Source organism: Quercus lobata, chromosome 1, assembly GCF_001633185.2.
Source record: "Quercus lobata isolate SW786 chromosome 1, ValleyOak3.0 Primary Assembly, whole genome shotgun sequence".
NCBI lineage: Eukaryota > Viridiplantae > Streptophyta > Magnoliopsida > Fagales > Fagaceae > Quercus > Quercus lobata.
The window spans coordinates 53,654,731-53,674,915 of NC_044904.1; the positions used below are offsets into that span (position 1 = coordinate 53,654,731).

At 37.8% G+C, this 20,185-nt stretch overlaps 1 protein-coding gene and 1 pseudogene across 2 annotated transcripts; both read left to right on the plus strand.

Moving 5' to 3' along the window:
- Positions 1 to 2,414: 2,414 nt before the first annotated feature.
- LOC115992378 (probable sulfate transporter 4.2) lies at positions 2,415 to 6,892 on the plus strand. 2 transcript variants are annotated; one of them, XM_031116564.1, is made up of 3 exons: positions 2,415 to 2,665; positions 6,244 to 6,389; positions 6,529 to 6,892. In XM_031116564.1, exons 1-3 carry the CDS (start codon positions 2,626 to 2,628, stop codon positions 6,793 to 6,795), a joined length of 453 nt encoding a protein of 150 aa, XP_030972424.1. In that variant the 5' UTR covers positions 2,415 to 2,625; the 3' UTR covers positions 6,796 to 6,892. The 2 variants fall into 2 exon arrangements, 1 of the variants encoding a protein (XP_030972424.1); XR_004092497.1 differs by lacking the exon at positions 6,529 to 6,892 and having other exon boundaries at positions 6,227 to 6,522.
- A 1,683-nt stretch (positions 6,893 to 8,575) lies between these two features.
- LOC115992343 lies at positions 8,576 to 18,590 on the plus strand (annotated as a pseudogene).
- Positions 18,591 to 20,185: the final 1,595 nt, after the last annotated feature.

The following is a 20,185-nucleotide window of genomic DNA, read 5'->3' on the forward strand; positions in this document are numbered from 1 at the left end:
AGTCAATAACAAATTAAGTATAACAAAATCTTATAAAGCCTTTTTACATGTAAATAGCACACTTAAAAAAAATACCACATCATGTTAGTTTTCCTTTGGTGAAAACACTATTTTGGTCTCTGTATTTTGGGATCACGGTCAATTTAGTCCCTATATTTTGATAACAGTCAGTTTAGTTCCTATTATTTTTAACTTACAAGTTGAAAAATTACAAGGACCAAATTGGCTGTTACTAAAATGTAAGGACCAAATTGACCGTGACTCAAAAATGTAAGGACTAAAATGGTATTTTCGCCTTTTTTTTTTTCTTTTTTTTTAATTTTAAAAAAGAGACAATTTCAAAGATAATATTCAAATCCTAAATTTAAGATCTTTTAAATTTAACAATTTTCAAAATTATAACTTTTGATTTAGCCTCAGGTTCCATTTAAAAAATAAAAATAAAATTAAAGATATTATTTCTTTTTCTAAAAAATTCTTTCTTTTTTTCCTAAAAATTATCACACATTCTATTTAGATATATCTCACACACGTTTGATACTTTTTTTTTCCTAAAAATTAGAATACACTATCTCTATCTCTACGAATACACATCTCTTGATCCCCTAAAATCAGGAAAATACGTCGTATCCTTATTAGTAGGGACATACCATGTATCCTTATTTTTTATGAATGCAAGTCAGTTGCTAAAAGATAACATAAATAGAAGCTCTCCCCCACTCTCCCTTGAAGCAATTTAATGTAAAAAAAAAAAAAAAAGTCCCTTTCTTTCTCTAAGGTAGAAGCATTCCTTTAACTCATTTCCATGATAATTATCTTAGTACGCTTTTTTTTAGAATCTTATTCTTGCTCATATGTATGAGTGTCTTTATTCTACATAGAATTTATAATTCTGAAAATATATATATATATATATATATATTTTTTATGGTTGATTATGATTTGGTCTAGATAACATACAAGAAAAAGTAGTAACCATAAGATAGAATTGAACCTACCAAAAGTTAGGGATGAACATTGAGATCACAAAAATTAAATATGCTAATATAATAAATGGATTATGTAAAGTCACATACAAGGTGCACTCTTAATATGCATGTGTTTTATTGTGTGTGATTTCATTTCGTTTAAAGATTCTAAGTTTGAACCCTATTCTCACCCAAAAAAAAAAAAAAAAAACAAGAAATGTCACAAGTAAATTGCCCAAAACCAAATTGTAGCATGGTGTTCATCCCTTTTATATAGGCAATTCTCATGTTAATTTTATGCCAGTAAAATAAATGTTTAATTGCAGTAATTCAATTAAGTGTTTTGTGTTTTTCAAGATATGATGAAATAGGTTCAAGAATATTGTATATGCTGAATTAATCCCTTACTCAGTTACTATTTTTGTTTTAACAATTTTAATTAAAAGTTATTATTTGTTGTATTTATCCATTCTATGTATAAGGCACGTGGGTAAATAAGTTTTTTCTTCGGCATTTTGTTTCGTAAGGGTGTGATTGTGAACTAAAGAATCTCCACAATTTTGTGTGTGTGTGTGTGTGTGAGAGAGAGTAATTTTTTACTCTTTAATGAGAATTGATTTGCCCATCATAGTGGCATGCCCTAACGTTAAAGGGCATGGAAATAAGAGAGCCAAAGAAGAATGAGATTTCAGTGGAAAACAAGGTCATTAGGCTTATTTTCATCGATATGTGTGTATATATATATATATACATATCTCCGTAAACGAGTTTGAAAGGCTGCTACATTGCCGTTCACCCTTGATTTTCTCATTCATATATTCAATAGAATTGTCAGTAGATGTAGAAGTGAAGCAATTTGGTGCACTGGCCATGTTATGTACTGTCTCTCACATAATAGTGAATCTTTACATATGGGTCTCTCACACATGACACATGGAAACCAAACCAACACTACAAAACGCGGGGGCATTAGGCCATGTTTTTTTGGGCCGCGTTAATGCCCCCGCGTTTTTTTGGGCTGCGTTTCTAAAAACGCGGCCCCAAATGAACTAAAGCCACGTTTTTAAAAAACGCGGCTTAATGTAAATACAAGAGCTGCGTTTTAAACGCGAGGCCATAGATCAGTCCTAAAGCCACGTTTTTTTGATCTGTAGCCTCATTTTTGGGGGTGGACCTATGGCCGCGTTTTTTAAAAGTAAAAAAACGCGACCATAGGACCTTCCTATTTAATTTTTTTGGCAAACCAATTTTATTTATTTATTTTTTTTCCTTAATTGTGGCCGCATTTAAAATGCGGCTTTAGATTTGGTCTGAAGCCGCGTGTTTAAAACGTGGTTTTAGTTTGGGATGGGGCCGCATTTCTTAAGTGCGGCCTAAAAATTTTGCCTATAGCCGCAGGTTAAAAACGCGGCTTTAGGCTTTGTATAAATAGTAAGCTAAAACCATTTTCAGCCCTAGCCTCTCCCATCGCACATCAGCCTTCATCTGTCAAGCCCGATCTCAACCCTCACCCTCCAAGCCTCCATCTCTCAAGGCCTCACCCTCCATCTCTCCAATCTCAAGCTAGCCCTTACCCTCCACTTCCAAACCTTTCGTCTCCAACCTCTTGACATTTCAAATCTTTGGTTGTTTCACACAGAAAGAGAGAGAGAGTGAAATGCAGAGAGCCGAAGAGAAAGAGATGGAAAATGGTAGAGGTAATTATATTTTTATTTTTTGTTTTCAATTTTTGAATTTAGGGTTTTAAGTTCTGTGTTTAATTTGAATAGAAATTTAGGGCACACCAGCTTGGTGGGTTTAGGGAAAAGATTGATGAGAAAGAGAGGGAGATTGTTGGGTTTAGGAAGAAAGTTCAGGAGTCAACCAGCTTGGTCTTAAAAGGGTTGGTGGGTGTTAAAAGGGTTGTTCATGAGAAAGTACCGGCTGGAGTCAACCAGCTTGGTCTTACCCTTACAGGGTTCCTTTATCTCCAGGCTCTTTTCATTGAAAAAGGTCGTATTGAGATGACCTGGGCTGTCTTGAGGAAATTTGGATATGATGATGATCTAAAACTCAGGCGATTTTCTTCCAGTTCCATCTAAGCGTGCTTCTGATTAGGTTTATCCCACTCTCACCTTGCTTTTGTTCTTATAAAATTACATTGGGGTCTGCTCTACTTTGGTTCTTTGCTAGTGACATATGCGAGATTAGGAAAATGTGTCTATATACGCTTGTGCTGGGCTTCAGAATAAGAAAATCTATGATCCTGGGGTTTGTTAAATTGAGGGAAGGGATTTATGGTTTGTAGATTGAATTAGGTTTGAAAAGTTTGAATTTTGGTAGATGAAACGGAGGATGATAAGTTATAGAAATTTTGGGCAGCAGCAAAATTAGGTCCTTTATGGTTTATTTGATGGGTTATTTTGGTGGCTAAGAAATAGGAAAAAAAATGGTGTCTCAGGGTTTTGATAGGTGAGGAAAAAGTTTAAATCTGGAGTGGTGAGAGTTGCACCATATTTTCCTAGTTGTATTAGGTGATTGGAAGCTACCCCATCTATTTCTTTCAGTTCAGGCAGTGGTGAGAGTTCTGTTCGTTCTGTGGTGAGACTTGAGAGATATGATTCAATATTCATTATCATTAATGCACTTAACGAATTTTATGTGGTTTAGTTTTCAGTAGTGTTTATGACCAGCCTTCATTGACAAGATCACATAATTGTAGTGCATTTAGTTGTTTTTCCAGCCATCTAATTGTTTAATTTTTAAACTCAACCCATCCTGTGACATAGTAACTGACTGGGTAGGGCACACTGCACCATATATTATATATAGTATATACCTTGACAACTAAACCAAAGAGAAAATGAAATTGATCAGGGCAGGGTAATATTGGAGCTCTATCCACAAAGATGCTCTTGAAAATCACTCCCAAAGATGAATCTTGGGGAAATACTATACAGTATATTTAAAGCAAGCACACCGGTTGACCTCAAGCTCAATTAGCTGGTGCAGTTTATAATACATTCGAGTTACCTTTTTTTTTTTCCCATTAGCATGTAACATTCATGGCCAAATTATATAGTGTCGTAGCCCTAAATCATAGCATTTGAGCTTTAGTGACACATACTTGATTAATTAAAAAATAAAAAGTAACACATGCTGAATATGATAGTACATGCCCAATTTTATAGGACCTATTTTTTCCTAGTCTTTATGGCTAACAGCCTAACAGATACTTGCATGCCTGGTTTGGTGTGTAAGGTGGCCATGGCCCCCCAGAAGTTCAAAACGTCCTTTTTGGAAAAAAAAAAAAAATTCATTTCCCTTTCTTAGAATAAGTTTGAAATGTCTTTTCTGGGACTCCTTTGTATGCTCCCCAAGGGCTTGAGTTCTAAAATTATGTATGTAAAAAGAAGAGGCCCTCAAAAATAATAGACTTCAAATCCCAAATTTGACGTTATCCTATGCACTTTTCAAAAGAGCATATTTTTCTCTATGGCCTCCCTTAAGGAAAACCTTTTCTGGTACACTACTGCCTGGTGTTTTTTTAGAATATAGTGATTGATGACATATGCATCCTATAATGTTGGTTTGCTTTTAAAAATAAAGAGATGGTGATTTATCCTTTGTTGGAACTCACTGCTGCATGGTGGGTCCTATCTTTATGTCCTGGCCATATAGGTGCCTTATTCAATAAATCATGATTGGATGCAATTGTGAACTAGCAACAAATTAATGTTTCATCATTGCATCAATTGAGGTTTATGAACTAAAAAGTAAACGGCTATGGTTAGCACTTGAAGGTGCTCAATATACAACGTTTGTATATGGTTTCATGAAATAATAGAATAGGTGCTTACGTGTACTACTGGACTGATTAACTTTTATTTTTGGTTTCTCCTCTCAAAAAATTGAATTGGTAGTTACTACTTTACTTAGAAATCCTTGTGTATTTATCATAATTAAGTTGAGTGTATTATATATATATATATATATCTATATATATATATTTTATAAGTGAACATTATACATATTCAAATAAATTTGAGTCATTGTCTACCATACTTTAGGAAAATCACTTGCATGTGATGCATTAGATTTGTAATTGGCACTGAACTTGCTGAATACTATTCATTGTCCCATATAAAGTTTAATAAACTATTTACTTGTGCTTTGTGGTTTGAATAAGAATTAGACCAGTAGGTTTGCTGTGAGCTTCAATACTAAGAAAAGTAACAAATTCTGAGGGACAAAAATAGTCATTACAGTGACATTTTAAAATTTGATAGTGCAGGTGGGTTACATGTCAAATATAAATCCTCTTCAATGCTAGTTGAATATAAATTATATATAAATTTTCAGTCATACATTTGGATTATGTGTTCGTCTCTAATTTCAATACAGTCCTATGCCAAAGAGTCATACAAGTAGTCCATGTAACAAAGAAAAAAATGCCAATTGGCTGCTCAATATAGTGAAGTGTCAATTTTCTTGAGTCATCATATATGGTGGTTATATGAGCAGTAAACCCTTGAGTTCAATCTTTGTGTGAGACTTGAATATACTGTGAACTTGTTCAAAGCTGGACCTAATTGATATTTTAGATATAGAATCTAATTAGGATAACTTATGCATAATAAGTTACTTTACCTGTCTGTTTGCATGAAACATTACAAGGTGAGGAAAGTTTTATAAATCACTGAAGTAAGACTGGGGGCTGCACATAGGCAATATTTGTCTTGACTTGGAAAGAAGCTTGGGGAATTTGTCTTTTCAAGTGTACTGCAATATTTCTTTTCCTCCTCAACAGTGGTGAATTTGGCCTTTATTTCATTGCTAATCTATTGGCTTTTTTAAATATAAATTTTTTGCTCTGTGCTGCCCTTTTCCCCAGAATTTTGCTACAATAAACTTTTGCATATCTCTACAAGTGCAAATCTTCTAAAATTGAATTTTTTTTTTTTTATATGGTGTGTGTCTTTATGTAAATATACAATATCTAGTTCTGCTGCTATTCCTGATTGAGTTCTTGTTGAGTTCAGTATTAGCTTTATATAAAATTGAAATTGAAATTATTGCTTATTTACAACTGGGGTGCACTTTATATCTAACTAATAAATTAATTTGCATATCTAGTCCTGTAATAGTTTTTTTTTTAATTTTTTTTAAAAGAAAGGCTCACCATTGTATTTTGCCTTTTGTTTCATTGCTTTTGCCATAAATGATTCAAAAATTACATGACCAACTTGTACTTATCTTATTTTCTTTCAAATATAAAGGCTAGGATTTCTTGTAGATTTCCTATCCCATGCAGCTATTATGGGGTTTGTGGCTGGAGCAGCCATAGTAATTGGTCTTCAACAACTGAAGGGGTTTCTTGGGATTAGTCACTTCACAAACAAGACTGATATAATATCTGTTGTGGAAGTAGTTCATCATCATGTATGTTCTTTTTCTATCTTTTCCTTTATTTTTTGTTGAGGTTTTTGAAAAGCATATAAGCACAAAGAGTGAAAGAAATATGATAGAATCTATTCTCATTTGAACAATTCATTTATTCTCTTTGTTTCATTAATTACAGTGGAGTGCTCTTAATTTTATACTTTGGTGCTCATTCCTGAGTTTCATCCTAATTACAATATATGTGGTGAGTGCCATATCATTCACTTCTTCCACAAACAAGATACGTGGCAAGTTTTATTGTTCACTTTTGAAAGGCCTTCAAGGACCTCCACCTGGATATGTATTGCTGATTTCATTTCCTTGCTTCAACATTTGTACAAGGCATTTAAAGCTCTCTGGCACATGCATCTCATTAATGTTTGCTAACGAACCGGTCATATTTTAATTAATTCTTCAACTTTAAAACTTGCATATTCTTTCATTAATCATATTTAATCATTATAAAATTCATAAGAAAGTTTTCAAGTCTACCGCCCATTAAACTCCAAAAAAGAAAAGAAAATACCCATTAAAAAAAAATCTATATAAGAGGAATGTGTAATAATTTTCCATGGAAAAGTTTCCCCACAATGAGAGTAATAATTTTCACATTTACAAGTTGAATTTGAAAATATTTTCAAGTTTCTATCATGTGGCTAAAATATGCCTAACCACATTTGTGTGTTCTTTTCTTTCTATGAATTTTAATTAGAATTTTAAAGCCCAAAATAAAATTTCTATTATCAATAGAAAATAGAGAGTTTTCATATATTGAAATCTCCCAAGCACTCTACCTTTGGAATAGGCCAAATTTCCTTACCTTCAATAGATGTAAATAAACATAATTTGAGATAAGAGGAATAAATCATTTAACATTTTCAATTCAAAAGGGAAAATAAATAGTGTAGGGTCTCAATTTACAACCCAGGCCCAAAACCTAGCCCTCGCCATGCTGCCACTACCCCTAAGGCAGCGTGCATGCTGGGGCCTTGCTGCCTGCGCCTAGGGGCATGCCAGTGTGCCCACACAAGCATGCCACGGCCTTGGCTGTGTGTCTTGGCCTTGGCAGTTGCATGCCCATGGGGTCTTGAAAGAAGCTTGAAAGTTCCCAAGCATGAAAATAAAGTCTTCCTTAAAAATTTCATATAATTAAATAAGATTGAACATTGAAATTTCTGTTTAGACCCCAATGATTAATTAGCTAAATTATCAAATTATATTGGTGAAGTGATCCACTCAAACAATTAATTTTTCACTATAGTTAAGTAATTAACAAATCAATAAGTAATATAAAAAGCACAATTAAGCATGACATAACATTTGGTGACAACCTAGTGGGGTTGGCTGAGTGGTTGGGCATTCGGTCTCAAAGTGGCTATCTTAGGTTTGACTAGGAGCTCCCTAGTTCAAGTCCAGGCACCAGCACTTTGAAAAACTCCTTGGGCCAGCGATTTACCTCACTATGAGCCCACCCATCGCGAACCGTGATTAGTCTTTGGTTGAAAGTTTTGAGGAAACATTGTGAGAAACCCAAAAAAAAAAAAAAAAAACATTTGGTGACGAAGTGGAAAATCAAAGAAGAATGTCTTTAATGGAGAAACCACTTCGGGGATACAAACAATCTAGAAGAAAATTCACTGAGATGAGAAGAGTAGTTACAACGATATACTAAAAAGAGTTTTGTACAACTAGACCCTTTATTGTAGCATATGCAAATATCCTGCACTCCAACAGACATCTTTAAAGATTTTGTTGTAGTGAATCTCATTAAAAAAAAGACAATGGTTTCAAACTCACAAGCTTCACTTTGGAATTGCAAGAAGAGGCAGTAAACAAATGTTGTTTTTTAATGAAGCACAAAGCAAAAAAAGGCACAAAGTTCTCTCTGAATAGCATAGGCCATGGAATTTTTTCCCCTTTATTGAAAACTTGTGCAAAGCATAGTTTATATAGTTGCATGGGCATGGCCCCACTTCCCAAACAACAGAACATGATCCAAATGGCCTCATATTCCCACCAGCGTTAGCTTTTCTTATACCCACAAGTATTTCCAGCACAGCAAAATGAAAAAGAAAAAAGAAAAATACAAACAACAGAAACCCAAAAAAAAAAAAAAAAAAACAAGAACCCTCAAAATCAAAAAAGCAAAGAAAGACCTCAATCAAACCCCAAATAATTTTTATTTTCTTTGCCTTTTCCCACTTCTCAAAGGGCATCACATAATGCAGCAGCAGCAGCAACAACAACAACAAAAATAGCAACGCCAAACACCAAACACCAACAACACCAAATTTAGCAAACCTTGAAGCAAACACTTTTTCACTTAAAAAAACCTTAATCATACGTTAACAACTCTCTAATCAGCACTGAGAAAGTGAGAATTTTTCCATTCTCATGTGGGTTTTTGACTATTTTAAGGTTTGAGGTTATTTATTTTTCATCACCAAATCTAACCAACTCTGAAATCAACTGGGAAAAAAGAGAGAGAGACCAAACTCATCGATGGCTTCAAGTAGCAGAGCTACACACTCACACAGCACCAAAACCAACACCAGCAATAGCCAAGCTTAAAACATGAGGCTTCAACAAAGTGAGTCCACAATCCCCAAAGCCATTGCACAGTACACAGTGGATGCTCGTCTTCACGCTGTGTTTGAACAGTCTGGTAAGTCAGGTAAGTCCTTTGATTACTCTGAGTCCATTAGAACCACAACAGACTCAGTTCCTGAGGAACAGATCACAGCTTACTTGTCTAAAATCCAAAGGGGTGGTCATATCCAACCTTTTGGTTGTATGATTGCTGTAGACGAAGTTTCTTTTAGTATAGTTAGTTATAGTCAAAACGCACGCGACATGCTTGCTCTTTTGCCTCAGTCAGTTCCCAGTTTAGAAAAACCTGAGATTTTGACAATTGGGACTGATGTGAGGACGCTCTTCACGCCCTCCAACTCTGTTTTGCTTGAGAAGGCGTTTGGAGCTAGGGAAATCACGTTGTTGAGCCCGGTTTGGATTCATTCCAAGAATTCGGGGAGGCGATTTTGCATAGGATAGATGTTGGGATTGTGATTGATTTGGAACCTGCAAGGACTGAGGACCCAGCTCTGTCGATTGCCAGGGCGGTTCAGTCACAGAAGCTGGCTGTCCTGGCGATCTCGCAGTTGCAGTCATTACCTGGTGGGGATATTAAGTTGTTGTGTGATACTGTGGTGGAGAGTGTGAGGGAGCTTACTCGGTATGATAGGGTTATGGTGTTTAAGTTCCACGAGGATGAGCATGGTGAGGTTGTGGCAGAGAGTAAGAGGCCGAATTTGGAGCCATATATTGGGTTGCATTATCCGGCCACGGATGTACCTCAGGCATCGAGGTTTTTGTTTAAGCAGAATAGGGTTAGGATGGTTGTGGATTGTAATGCCATGCCGGTTAGGGTGATTCAGGATGATAGGCTTATGCAGCCTTCGTGTTTGGTTGGTTCAACGCTTCATGCTCCCCATGGCTGTCATGCTCAGTATATGGCTAATATGGGCTCAATTGCCTCATTGGCAATGGTGGTTATTATCAATGGAAATGATGAGGAAGGAGTTGGTGGGCGGAGTGCAATGAGGTTATGGGGTTTGGTGGTTTGTCATCACACTTCTGCTAGGTGTATTCCATTCCCTCTTCGCTATGCTTGTGAGTTCTTAATGCAGGCTTTTGGACTCCAATTGAATATGGAGTTGCAATTGTCATCACAGATGTTGGAGAAACTTGTTTTAAGGACGCAGACCCTCTTGTGTGATATGCTTCTTCGTGACTCACCTACTAGGATTGTTACTCAAAGCCCTACTATTATGGACCTTGTGAAGTGTGATGGGGCAGCCCTCTACTATCAAAGGGAAGTACTACCCTCTGGGTGTGACCCCAACTGAGGCCCAGATAAAGGACATAGTAGAGTGGTTGTTGGCTTTCCATGGAGATTCCACAGGTTTGAGCACAGACAGTTTGGGTGATGCTGGGTACGATGGAGTAGCCTCACTTGGAGATGAAGTTTGGGGAATGGCTGTTGCTTATATCACAAAAAGGGATTTCCTGTTCTGGTTCCGGTCCCACACTGCAAAAGAGATCAAATGGGGTGGCGCAAAGCATCACCCTGAGGACAAGGATGATGGGCAGAGGATGCATCCGCGCTCTTCTTTCAAGGCATTTTTGGAAGTGGTAAAAAGCCGCAGCTTGCCATGGGAGAACGCAGAAATGGATGCAATCCACTCTCTGCAGCTTATTCTGCGAGACTGATTTAGATGTACTGAGCCAAGCAATTCTAAGGCTGTTGTACATGCCCAGCTTGGCGACGTGGAGTTGCAAGGTATGGATGAACTCAGTTCGGTTGCAAGAGAAATGGTCAGGTTGATAGAGACTGCAACTGCTCCTATATTTGCTGTAGATGTTGATGGCTGTATAAATGGGTGGAATGCAAAGGTTGAATAGTTGACAGGGCTCTCAGTTGAAGAAGCTATGGGGAAGTCTTTGGTTCGTGATCTTATTTATAAAGAATACGAAGAAGCAGTAGAGAAGCTTCTTTCTCGAGCTTTAAGAGGTAGTCGATTCACACATAATGTCTTTGTTCCTGCCAATTTTAAAAGTTTAGTAAGGGGGTTGTATTGGCATCCTGTAGAAATGTTTTGGTCCAGTTCATTCTGTATTGCATTAAAAGGCACAAAGAAAACCATTGATCTTAAAATAATTACAAAAAATGAGTTCTTTGCTGACAATAAAAGCTGCAAGTATGTTGCATTAATTTTGATTTTTTTTTGAATCTGAAGTGCATGTTGCAGATTAGATTTAAAGCAAGAAGTTGCTCACTTTCTCTACGTATGCTGTGATGGCTTTGTTTGAATGGGATGTCCTAAATTCCATCAGTTGACCATTATATGTTAGCTTGCCTCTTAAATTATTCTTCCCATTTGACAGTGTAAATTTGTAATCTGCCAAAAGTTTAGTTGTTGCTTGTGCTGTGTCAATATATTTGCATTGTACCTGCAGGATATTAGGACATTTGAAACCATCCCTTACTATAAGTAGGTTTTACTAAAAAGTTGAAGTTTCCATTATGTTCTCCTTAAAAAAACCTAATGGATGCCCTATCATGCGGTTGCTGATCATGTTGCTAGCATCCTGACATGGAGAGTGGCATGATGTCCAATATACATAAGAAATGCCAACACAGAGACAAAACTAAAATAGATTTGAACATGATGTTGGTGTTCAAAAATGGATTTTTGTGCCAAAAAGAGGAAGAGAAACCATTAATCTCCATGTTTTATGGATTGGAATGTTAGAATCTTATTCCTACTATTGGTTTACAATATATTGATTAGTATCCGAGTTTAGAAGCAACCTTCTATCTGTTGATACATAATATTTAGTATTTGATTCCTTTTTGTTCTGAGTTTTTGGTTTCTCCATGAAAATGTTTGTTTTCTCAAATTTTCGATATTTTTTTTTCCTATTTTGGATTGCAGAAATCACTAAGCCTTTCCTTGATTTCTAATATCTGCATTCATAGTTTTTTTTTCCCTTTCTGGGGTCTCTGATTCTAGGAATTGAAGTTGCCCTCAAATTATGAAGTTCTTCTTCGGAATGTGCTCGATGATTGTACTAAGGTATTGCTCTCTCTATCTCTGTGTGTGTGTTTGTTTTTTGTTTGGGTGCTGAGAAAGTGTGTGAAAATTAAAAATTTTGAGTTTTTAGATATGGTTTTTGATTGGTTGTGATGGGGTTTTCGTTTATTAGGTTTTGAGAAAATGAGGGGTAGAAAATAAATTTTTTATTTGGTTTTGTTGTGATAAAGTTTTGGTACCTCCCTGATATGGTTCTGTAGGGGCACGATTTGTAACAACTCCAAGATAAAATTGGACTCGTAAGTAAAAAGGCCTCCCACAATATCATTTGTAGAGAGTGGGCTTGAAAGGTATGACCTGAGCATAAGTGAGTGGTTTTAGTCGTAGTTCCTACGGGGAACACTATATGGGCGGGCTTGGCCTTACTAGCCAAACTCTTTTTTGGCCAGCCCCCTTTATCTTTGTTTGTTTCGCCTTTTATACTGGTGTTCCATTCCCCTTTTTTGTGTCCACGTGTTGATTTCTACCTTTGGGGTGCAGGCTTGTCCAGTCGACCCATACCTAGAGTGGTTGGGAGTTGCTGGAAAGGCGTATGGGCATGGGCATGGGTTTGTCAGACGCCGAATTCCGTATTACTGTGTTGACTGCTTTTTTCCTGGCCCTGCCCGCTACACTCGGCTTGCTCCTTTCTTTGGGCATTTAATGAAGTGCCGAGGAGGAGGTCGTCCTCGGCAATGGCCCTCCTCGGCTTGGACTGCGGTCCTTAAGATAAACTGGGCCTAAGCCGAGGCTACACTTTCTTTGGCCCCACAATAGCCCCTCAAAAGCCTGCTGCCCGACTTTTAGTTGGGAAGGAGGGTTTTGATAATGTTGGGCCTACATCATAGCCTGTTCTGATTCTGCACTCCATAAATATTTGCATTTTTCCATTTATTCGGGAGTCGTGTCAAAACAAGGGACGCGCCTTTATTTTTCATTCGCGCGGAGTCTTTTGATATTTCGGTACTTGAGGCGCGCCTTCACGAGGATCTTCAGATCCTACGGCTGAGGATGAGGTTGGAAATTGAGCCCAATCTGCTTTGTCTGTAGCGTTCCTTGGAAATTTGCACAAGTTAAATGCCATCGGTCTGCTCTATGTATAAATTGGGTAGGGGGTCACTCCCCTTGCATACAAACCCTTCTGCTTCCTTCAGAAACATAATCCATCCGCCATACTCAGTCTCCATTTTCAGTGTCATTTAGCCTCAGGGCGATATGCTTGAGGCATGGGTGGGGATGAAAGGTCTTTACCCGCTTCATAGGCACCGAATCCTCAAGGTGATATGGTATGGACAAGGATGGCACAGATTCAAGCCGGTCCTCTGCTTTGACAGGGGGAAGATGGTCTTCCTCTCTCTTTTAGTCAAAATCCGAAGCAGGTTCTGGTCATGCCAGATTTTTGGCATGTCAGAAGAAGGAATTTCCGCCATCAGCGCCGTCTGCCTTGTCGCAGGCAAATTTTCGCGGGGGCTCCCCAACTTCCGGCTCCCTGCACCTTTTCTTCAACGGTGCAGGCCCCAAGTTGGGTTCCCTGCACCTTTTCTTCAGCGGCGCTAGCCCAAAGCCAGGTGCTCTCTGCACCTTTTCTTCAAAGGTGCAGGCCCCTCGTCGGGTTCTTTTGCTGCCTGAGTTATGGGCATGTAAAAGTATTGAGAAATGGTTCCCTTACTCAACATCTCGACGCAGCAGCCAACCTCTCCTCTGTGCTTCTTCTTCGGCTTTATCTTTACTCTCTTGTATTTTTCTTTTTACTTACGTAGTTAGCTTTAATGTAAGCTTATTTCAGCTTTCCATTGTACACTGTACTATTCCTTTGTCTTAATAAAAGATGAGTTTATTTCTTTCTAAATACTTTTCTTTTCTGCAACAACTACTTTGTGCATGAATATTAAATATAAGCTTGCCTTTAATGATACTCGGAGCAGAAAAATGCCTTAACACAGATTCCTACTAGTTCAATTTTATGGACATTATTAAGTATAACAATGGTAATCCTCAATAAATTAAACTCTTGGAACTAACCGGGATAACGGCTGAGTGCTGCGTGATGCATGCTAGACCAATGTCCGAGAACGATAAACTCTAAATAATTCATCCGAGAAGGTAGCCGAGCAGTGAGGGACCTCAATTGTGTTTTTTGGTAGCATATTGCTTTAAATTGCATCAATCCCTTTGGTACTGAGGGTCCGAGGGTAGGCTGGGCAATCCATTCAGTGTAGGGATTAACCCAACCGTTAATGGGGGGAATTCTCCTCGGGTAGATCCTAAGGCCCATGTAACGTACTTTTCTTTTAAGTAGTTGGTTTCCCCAGAGGCTTGAGTCCGAGGACCATACAAGGCCTTGGTTCTGTCCGAAACTTGTACTTTTGCTTTTAAGTAGTTGGTTTCCCCATAGGCTTAAGTCCGAGGACCATGTAAGGCCTTGGTTCTGTCCAAAACTTGTAATTTTGCTTTCAAGTAGTTGGTTTCCCCAGAGGCTTGAGTCCGAGGACCATGTAAGGCCTTGGTTCTGTCCAAAACTTGTAATTTTGCTTTCAAGTAGTTGGTTTCCCCAGAGGCTTGAGTCCGAGGACCATGCAAGGCCTTGGTTCTGTCCAAAACTTGTAATTTTGCTTTCAAGTAGTTGGTTTCCCCAGAGGCTTGAGTCCGAGGACCATGCAAGGCCTTGGTTCTGTCCAAAACTTGTACCTTTGCTTTTAAGTAGTTGGTTTCCCCAGAGGCTTGAGTCCGAGGACCATGCAAGGCCTTGGTTCTGTCCAAAACTTGTAATTTTGCTTTCAAGTAGTTGGTTTCCCCAGAGGCTTGAGTCCGAGGACCATGCAAGGCCTTGGTTCTGTCCAAAACTAGTAATTTTGCTTTCAAGTAGTTGGTTTCCCTAGAGGCTTGAGTCCGAGGACCATGTAAGGCCTTGGTTCTGTCCAAAACTTGTAATTTTGCTTTCAAGTAGTTGGTTTCCCCAGAGGCTTGAGTCCGAGGACCATGCAAGGCCTTGGTTCTGTCCAAAACTTGTACTTTTGCTTTTAAGTAGTTGGTTTTCCCAGAGGCTTGAGTCCGAGGACCATGCAAGGCCTTGGTTCTGTCCAAAACTTGTACTTTTGCTTTTAAGTAGTTGGTTTCCCCAGAGGCTTGAGTCCGAGGACCATGCAAGGCCTTGGTTCTGTCCAAAACTTGTACTTTTGCTTTAGTTGGTTTCCCCAGAGGCTTGTCTGTCCCTTGACCCCATTGAGTCCGAGGACCATGCAAGGCCTTGGTTCTGTCCAAAACTTGTACTTTTGCTTTCAAATAGTTGGTTTCCCCAGAGGCTTGAGTCCGAGGACCATGCAAGGCCTTGGTTCTGTCCAAAACTTGTAATTTTGCTTTCAAGTAGTTGGTTTCCCCAGAGGCTTGAGTCCGAGGACCATGCAAGGCCTTGGTTCTGTCCAAAACTTGTCTTTAAGTAGTTGGTTTCCCCAGAGGCTTGAGTCCGAGGACCATGCAAGGCCTTGGTTCTGTCCAAAACTTGTAATTTTGCTTTCAAGTAGTTGGTTTCCCCAGAGGCTTGAGTCCGAGGACCATGCAAGGCCTTGGTTCTGTCCAAAACTTGTAATTTTGCTTTCAAGTAGTTGGTTTCCCCAGAGGCTTGAGTCCGAGGACCATGCAAGGCCTTGGTTCTGTCCAAAACTTGTACTTTTGCTTTTAAGTAGTTGGTTTTCCCAGAGGCTTGAGTCCGAGGACCATGCAAGGCCTTGGTTCTGTCCAAAACTTGTACTTTTGCTTTTAAGTAGTTGGTTTCCCCAGAGGCTTGAGTCCGAGGACCATGCAAGGCCTTGGTTCTGTCCAAAACTTGTACTTTTGCTTTCAAGTAGTTGGTTTCCCCAGAGGCTTGAGTCCGAGGACCATGCAAGGCCTTGGTTCTGTCCAAAACTTGTACTTTTGCTTTCAAGTAGTTGGTTTCCCCAGAGGCTTGAGTCCGAGGACCATACAAGGCCTTGGTTCTGTCCAAAACTTGTAATTTTGCTTCTATGGGGCTTTGGCTTTAGGGGAATTAAATCCTCGGCCGAGCCCCTTGACCCATCTGCGTGGCTGACGCTATAAAGTGTAGCCCCTAGTCAAGAATCATAGCCCCCAACGAAGCTCTACGTTAGCACGCTGTAACTGGCTGGTAGAAAATGACAAGGGTATTGTCCCACACCATCGCCTATGCCAAGACACAAACCTTCCCACAGACGGCGCCAATTGTAGGGGCAATTTGTAACAACTCCAAGATAAAATTGGACTCGTAAGTAAAAAGGCCTCCCACAATATCATTTGTAGAGAGTGGGCTTGAAAGGTATGACCTGGGCATAAGTGAGTGGTTTTAGTCGTAGTTCTACGGGGAACACTACATGGGCGGGCTTGGCCTTACTAGCCAAACTCTTTTTGGCCAGCCCCCTTTATCTTTGTTTGTTTCGCCTTTTATACTGGTGTTCCATTCCCCTTTTTTGTGTCCACGTGTTGATTTCTACTTTTGGGGTGCAGGCCTGTCCAGTCGACCCATACCTAGAGTGGTTGGGAGTTGCTGGAAAGGCGTATGGGCATGGGCATGGGTTTGTCAGACGCCGAATTCCGTATTACTGTGTTAACTGTTTTTTTCCTGGCCCTGCCCGCTACACTCGGCTTGCTCCTTTCTTTGGGCATTTAATGAAGTGCCGAGGAGGAGGTCGTCCTCGGCAATGGCCCTCCTCGGCTTGGGCTGCGGTCCTTAAGATAAACTGGGCCTGGGCCGAGGCTACACTTTCTTTGGCCCCACAGGTTCTTTGGCTTATTTCCTGTTTGGATTATTCATATTATATGATTTTCTTGATATGGATTTGTTTCTGATGGATTTGTTGAAAAATTGGCTTTATGCAGAGAGTTTGGCTGCATAAAAGAACGGGTGGTGTTTGTTTGTCCATTGCTTCAAAAGGGTTAGCAATCACCAGGATAGGTGATTGAAGATATTGGAATCATATCCCAACTGAAGAATCTAGGTGAGATTTGTTCAATTTTTTAACCCTCTTTTTTTAGTTTTTATGTATAGATTTTTCAATGGAAATGGGAGAAAAATTGTATTTTTCTTCCCATGTATGTTTTAGATGGACGATTGAAACTCCAGCCAACTGTGTAATTCCATTGCTGGAATTTGTCCGAGTAGGCATTTTTTTCTTTTTTGGGTGATCTTTTCTATCAATTATGATTGAAATTTTAAAATTTATTGTGTGATGCTATCATAATTGCAAGTGGTTTCATAAATCATAATAACTTTATTAGCAAGTTTTCTTAAATAATAAATTCGGGTCATTTGAAAGATGTGGTCATTTTGAAGGATGTCCAATACCATTGAGTTTGTTTGGAAGTTCTTAATGTTTAAGGCAGTTCTTATTGGTAATAAAATGACCATCATATTATTAAACTTGAAGTTAAAATGTCTTTGAGTTGAACTAACACATTTGATCCTTTAAAAACTAATTGCTATGAGAAGAATCATGACAAGCCTGAAAATCCTCGCTTCAAACTTTCCATTTTCCCTTTTCTTACATTGTTGCTGTACTGATCCAAAAGTAGGCATTTGTAGTCTCTCAATTGCTATTAAAAGTGTGAGGAAAATTATTAAAATATAACAAGATGCTAACTTTTGTTTTTTGCTTGACTTTGTGATTCATTAGATTGATTAGAAAAGCTTTGAGAAATTAAAAAGCTTTTGTTGGTTTTTGAAGTGGTGCTTCAGTTTCTCAACAGTGGAGAACTGCAAAGCTTTTCATCTGTTCTGGTTCTCTTTTTGCAATTGTATTTGCTAGAATATGTAGCCTTATTTCTTGGACAACATTTCTGCCAAATTTGTTTGAAGGAATCTCTGCCAATCAATTACATTACATAGAGATTTAGATGACTATCTACATCTATTAAATTGTATTATTCATTAAATCATCTACACAAGGCACATGATTGCTAAATATGTCATGATTAAATACATGTGAATAGCTGTTTTTTATCATTTCTTTTCCTGCTTAATGTAATGGAGAGAATCTTTTGGTTGAAGTCCAGTATCTCTTCTTTTCTTGGTTTGCATGGAATTGGACATTTATCCTCTCTCTCTCTCTCTTCCTGAGAATTTCAGATTTTAGATAAAGGCATTTGATTTTCATAGGAATTGAAACTTTATGGAATATGTTCGTGTATTGGGTCAAATATTTTCAAATCTTAGTATCTATCTAGAGATGGTTTCTTTGAATAGAAGGGTACCCCATGCATAGCACAAGTAATAGGAGGAGGTGCTGCCAAGTTAAGAGAGAATCACGTTTAAAATTCTGACACATGTACATATTAAAAGAGAAAACTTAGAAAAGTCAGTTTTTTTTTTTTTTTTATTCCTAACCTGCATGTCACATTTTATTGTCATTTTGGAAGTGGTATTGTGTTTTGTGGTGTAGAGTTTAGGAAATCCTTATTCTTTTCTCTCTTTTACTATGGATTGCCTGCATTGCCATTAATTTTGTTTCTGAAAGGCTTGAACTGAATTTTTGGTCAATTGCTTCTTAATTCTGATATTAGTTTAAGGTGAGTGGAAGCACGAAGGCAAGCAGATGTAGAAGCTGTCCAGGAAGCCAGACATAAGATAAAGCTTAAGAGATAAAGCAGCACGACAAGCATTAGACCATTGTGACTGAACAAATATGAGGTAATGTTCTGCCTTACCAAAACAATGGTTAAGGTTTCTGTATAGATATTATACGCTAGATTTGATTTACAGATCTGGATAACTACAATATAGATGTTTAAATTTAAACTACAAGATCAACATAAACAAAACTCCTAGATATTTACATATTTACATAATAGCAATGTTTAGTTTTTAAATATTTATTTTAAGCTTAAAAAAGTTTATTTTTTTGAATTTTTTTACTACCTACCCTCATTTACTTTCATTTACTCTATCAAACTCTCACCTAACAACTTGATTTCTTTTCCTCACATCCTTTCCAGATTCAGAAAATAGAGAGTACTATCCTCTCATTCCAAACTCCGAAGTACTCTTCGTTTATCTTCTCTCTCACAGAAAAACCTAAGCCAAAGGAGAACTTTATCTTCCTTTGCTGAATTTTCTCTAATCCTCATCTTCTCCTTTCTAACTGCCAAGCTAGCTTTGTTCTTTGTGCTCCATGGCCAAGACTATTTCTCCTCCAATTTTCGCCCATTCTCTTGCTTGCTCATCTCCACCAATCTCATTAACTTAAATTTGTGAATAAGTACTAGCAATACATACCAGCAATACATGAGAAGACGTAGAAAACGACACCATTTTGGTTGTGGTATTGCTTGCTTATATATATATATATATATAGGTGGACAGAATCCTGTGGGATTTTCTTGTTGGGTGTGTATGGAATGAATTAGGGTACAATTATGGATGGAGAGTTATTACGTCATGCAATTTCTCTCATTATTTGTACTTTTGTAAAATTATTAATTATATTTTTATTTTTATTTTAATTTTTTTAACTTTCTTATCGGATGGTTGATATTAAAAATTGACTTTTTAATTTCAACCGTTGAAAGGTAGTGCATAGTACACCTCTCAACCCTGCAATTACTGTTTCCTTTTTTTTTTTTGGTTTTGCTTACTATAAATTATCAAGTAAAATTGAGTAGTCATTCAAGACAATGCGGTGAATCAAAGTGACAAGACATAAAAGAGAGGTTTTGAGCAGACTAACATTGTTCAGCCTTTCTATGTAGTAAGTTAGACAACGTTTAAAATAATAAAGGAAAATAACATCTCGAGTTTTAGAAAATCAAGATCCATATTAGAACTCGAGTCCGAAAGACTCGCGTTGCGAGTGTGAAAATGCCACATAGATCTCGAGTCTTTAAGACTCGAGTTTTATGCAAAAAAAATTTCACCTATAATGGCGTTTTTAAGCCTTACAGTGACATTTTAAAGCCCTATAGCGGCGTTTTCCTGCAAATTTTTTTTTTATAAGTACCAGGTTTAAGGAGCCTTATAGTGGCGTTTTTAAGCCCTATAGTGACGTTTTAAAGTCCTATAGTGGCGTTTTTCTGCAATTTATGAAAATCGAGTCTTTAAAACTCGATTTTCACGTCGATTTTTTTCTCGCTATGAACCCATCCTCTTACAAATTGAGACTTAAAAACTCGAGTTTTATC